The sequence below is a fragment of the Oryx dammah genome, unplaced genomic scaffold (genome assembly GCF_014754425.2).
Source record: "Oryx dammah isolate SB20612 unplaced genomic scaffold, SCBI_Odam_1.1 HiC_scaffold_1, whole genome shotgun sequence".
NCBI lineage: Eukaryota > Metazoa > Chordata > Mammalia > Artiodactyla > Bovidae > Oryx > Oryx dammah.
In genome coordinates, this window is record NW_024070185.1 from 108,985,030 (window position 1) to 108,988,692 (window position 3,663).

At 48.7% G+C, this 3,663-nt stretch overlaps 1 protein-coding gene across 1 annotated transcript; it reads right to left on the reverse strand.

Moving 5' to 3' along the window:
• Positions 1-1,094: 1,094 nt before the first annotated feature.
• On the reverse strand, positions 1,095-2,157 carry LOC120864324 (V-type proton ATPase subunit G 1). The gene has a single exon (XM_040241321.1). The coding sequence runs from the start codon at positions 2,071-2,073 to the stop codon at positions 1,717-1,719; it is 357 nt and encodes a 118-aa protein (XP_040097255.1). The 5' UTR covers positions 2,074-2,157; the 3' UTR covers positions 1,095-1,716.
• Positions 2,158-3,663: the final 1,506 nt, after the last annotated feature.

Sequence of the window (3,663 nt, forward strand, 5' to 3'; positions counted from 1 at the left end):
CCTGCAGCTCTGTGCGTGGGTGAAACACTGCCCAGAGGCCTCTGAGGCTGTCCTTGAACCTCGGAGCTCCCAGGTAGAGCCCAGAGGCACTTGCAAACAAACGGGGGATGGGAGGGGGGTCCTGACATCACTCACAGCCCCCTCATTGGGCGCTCAGGACTGGCATTACAGACAGGCCCACCCTAAGCCCCACTTCCGGGGCCACAGCCATGACCCAGCTCACTGCCCCCCCAGCACCCAGCTCGGCGCCTCCCCAACAAGAGTGGGGAGGGGGAAGCGGGTGGAGCTGCTTGAACCTCTGCTGTTTCCACTATCACCTCTGCCACCAAGGACAAGACAGGTAATCACTCTGATTCCTCCTCTGTAAAATGACGATCGTCACCTGGCAAGGTGGTTAAAATGAAAATAAAAATCAGAAGGAGATGTCTGTGCAGGAATTGTGGGATCCAGGCATGTTTGTAAATTATTGTTACCGCAGATGGTTCAATACACATTTTATATACTTAAGGCTCCATAAAAGCCAACAGCATTTAATGGGATTTTTTTTTTCCAAGTACACAGGTCCTTGACTGCAGGGAAAGGGCACAGAGAGACTGGAAGGGAAGATGGGGTGGGCTCTGTCCAAGGAGATGCCTCTCTGGGGTGAACTGTCACCTCGTGGGCATCCTTCTGTGGAAAATCGAATAGTAAGGAGGAGAAGCAGGGGCTTAGACACACCCTAAACTGCACGGGTGTGTGTGAGTCACTCAGTTACGGCTGACTCTTTGCAACCCCAAGAACTGCAGCCTTCCAGGCTTCTCTGTCCATGGGATTCTCCAGGCAAGATTACTGGAGTGGGTTGCCATTCCCTTCTCCAGAGGATGTTCCTACCCAGGGATCGAACCCTGGTCTCTTGCATTGCAGGCAGATTCTTTACCATTTGAGCTACAGGGGCGTCCCTTAAACCGCAAGGACACGCTTATCTGTGATGCTCAGCATGTTTCTTCCTGGCCACTAGGCGGTGACCTGGGGCCCACGTGGCTATCAGCTTCCCTGTAGGGTATACACTACCTTCATCTTTTATTTTTTTTTTTTTTATTTTTTTTTTTTTTTTGAAAACGCACGACAGTCTTTACTTTTAAATGATTAGCAGTACAGTATCAATACACAAGTAGTAACGTGTAACAAGTTGAATTCTACCATCTAGCAAGTGTGAATAAGAAACTAAGAGCAGCCCAACACTAGGACCATTGTTCTAACCCTTAGTTGGAACGGACTATTTTAAGGCTGGCTGCTGTTTCACATGGGTTACAAATAACTATTTACTACTTTTTCATAGATAAAGCCCCTGACCTTCAAGAAAGATTTAGGGAAAAAAATGTTTTAATCCCTTTCTTTCTTAAGAAAATTGGGTTTTAAAAAACTATCTAAGAAAGAAAAAGTCAGTGTTGATAATATGCTGCTTGAGTGAAAAGGCATAGAAAACAGACAACATATATCCATTAAATTTCTAAGAAATATGAGATAAAAAGATACATATCTTTGGATAAGCTCCAAGCCTGTACAAAGAATCTACGTTGGCGATTCTGCAAAAAGTGAAGGGACCTACTATATAATATACAGAAATAATTTAATGCCTTTTCATAAGATATAACTCAAGCCTTGCTAAATGAAGCCTCATGTTCCATGAAGGCATTCAAAACGCCAATCCACGGAATAGGCACTTTTCTTCTGCCTCTATCCATTTATGCGGTAGTTCTCATGGATTTCTGGACGGATGTCGCAGACAAAGGCTAAGAGGTTATCCAAGACTTCATCCCTGTTCTGCCGGAAGTAGGTCTGAAGGATGGTCATCTTCTCCTGGGTGTCCTTCTCTACTTCAGTGCTGCAGCTACCATGGGATCCCAGAGCCGCAGCTTCCTTGGCCTTGAACTCCTTCTCCCTCTGCAGGCGGTACTGTTCAATTTCAGCCTGGGCTTCTTCTTTGGCCTGCTTCAGCCTGCGGTTCTTTCGCTTGCGTGCCTCGGACACCTTCTCGGCGGCCCGTTTCTCCGCCTGGAGCAGCTGCTGGATGCCCTGCGACTGACTGGCCATGGCTATGGCGACGGCGCCGGCGGCGGCGACTCCGAGGCGGCAGACGGCGGCCTACCTCAGCCAAATCGCCCCCTCCGGTCAGCACTACCTTCATCTTTTAATACCTGGGATCCACTTTATAAAAACCTCTCTTCTTTAAAACAGAATGTCTTCTCTGATCACTTTACTGGAATTTATGAATGAGGACTTTTCTCTTAAGTTACCAAGCAGAGTAGAAAATGGAAAGGCAGACATTCTCCACACATTCAGTGGAAATCGTGGTTGAAAGATTTTGATTGTGGAGATACTGACAATCACAATGCAATTTTAAAATTGAAACCCAAAACATTACAACACAGGGTCAGATTGAGGAACCCTGTCTCCCTGGATCTGTCGCTCCTCCCAGGATATAGGTGAGAAATAGAATGAAAGGTTGCACAACAAACTCTGCTGTCTTGGAGCCTGAAGCCACTGCCCCTTCCCTGACCCAGCCTCTCTAGGGACCCTCTGACTCCTGGTGGCTCTGCCTCTTGGGTCCTGACAAGACTCCATGCTCACCTCTTCCACGGGAAATCTTCCAACTGTTCCTTCAGCTCTCTTTTCCCTTCAAGGTTCCCCCTGGGTTGGTTTAATCCATGTTTAGTGTTAACTGTTCAGTCGAGTCTGACTCTTTGCAACCCTCATGGACTGTGGCCCACCAGGCTCCTCTGTCAATGGAATTCTCCAGGCAAGAATACTGGAGTGGGTTGCCATTTCCTCCTCCAGTGAATCCTGTTGACTCAGGGATCAAGGCCAGGTCTCCTGCCTGGCAGGCAGATCCTTTACCATCTGAGGCACCAGGTTTTACCATGTATAAACGCGAGTGCGGGCTGACCTGCCTCCATATGAGCTACCAGGGACCTCTTCAACCTCTTCTGTGGCAAACACGCCTCCTCTACCTTCCTCAAGGGGAACAACCACAGGTCCCCACACACAGAGCCCACGGGGAAGGGCGGGGGAGCAACAGTGTTGGATAATCCTGACTACTGGCTCCTTTCACAGGACACGATTGTCTCACAGGATTGTAATCACCACACTTCAAAGAAAGGAGCCTGCAGGTGCTTTGTAGGGGGGATAAAGTACATCGAAAGCACATACAATCCTAAAGTAAAGTTAGTCCATCCTAAAGGAAATCAGTCCTGAATATTCATTGGAAGGACTGATGGTGAAGGTGAAACTCCAATACTTTGGCCATCTGATGTGAAGAACTGACTCATTGGAAAAGACCCTGATGCTGGGAAAGATTGAGGGCAGGAGGAGAAGGGGACGACAGAGGATGAGATGGTTGCTTGGCACCACCAACTCAATGGACATGAGTTTGAGCAAGCTCCAGGAGTTGGTGATGGACAGGGAGGCCTGGCGTGCTGCAGTCCATGAGGTCGCAAAGAGTCGGACACGACTGAGCGACTGAACTGAACTGAAAGAGCATACAACTGAAAGAGCTGCTGCTGGAGGTCTGAGCTGCCGTTCAAGGCCCGGGGTGAACTGTAGGGCTCCACCCTCGCCCCCAGACGTGAGGCTTCAGACCTCAGAAGACACACCCTGAGGACTTCCGGGGTGTCCAGTGATTAA

Excerpts from the sequence above, each read along its gene's own strand:
- LOC120864324 (XM_040241321.1), bottom strand. The coding sequence starts at position 2,073 with ATGGCCAGTCAGTCGCAGGGCATCCAGCAGCTGCTCCAGGCGGAGAAA.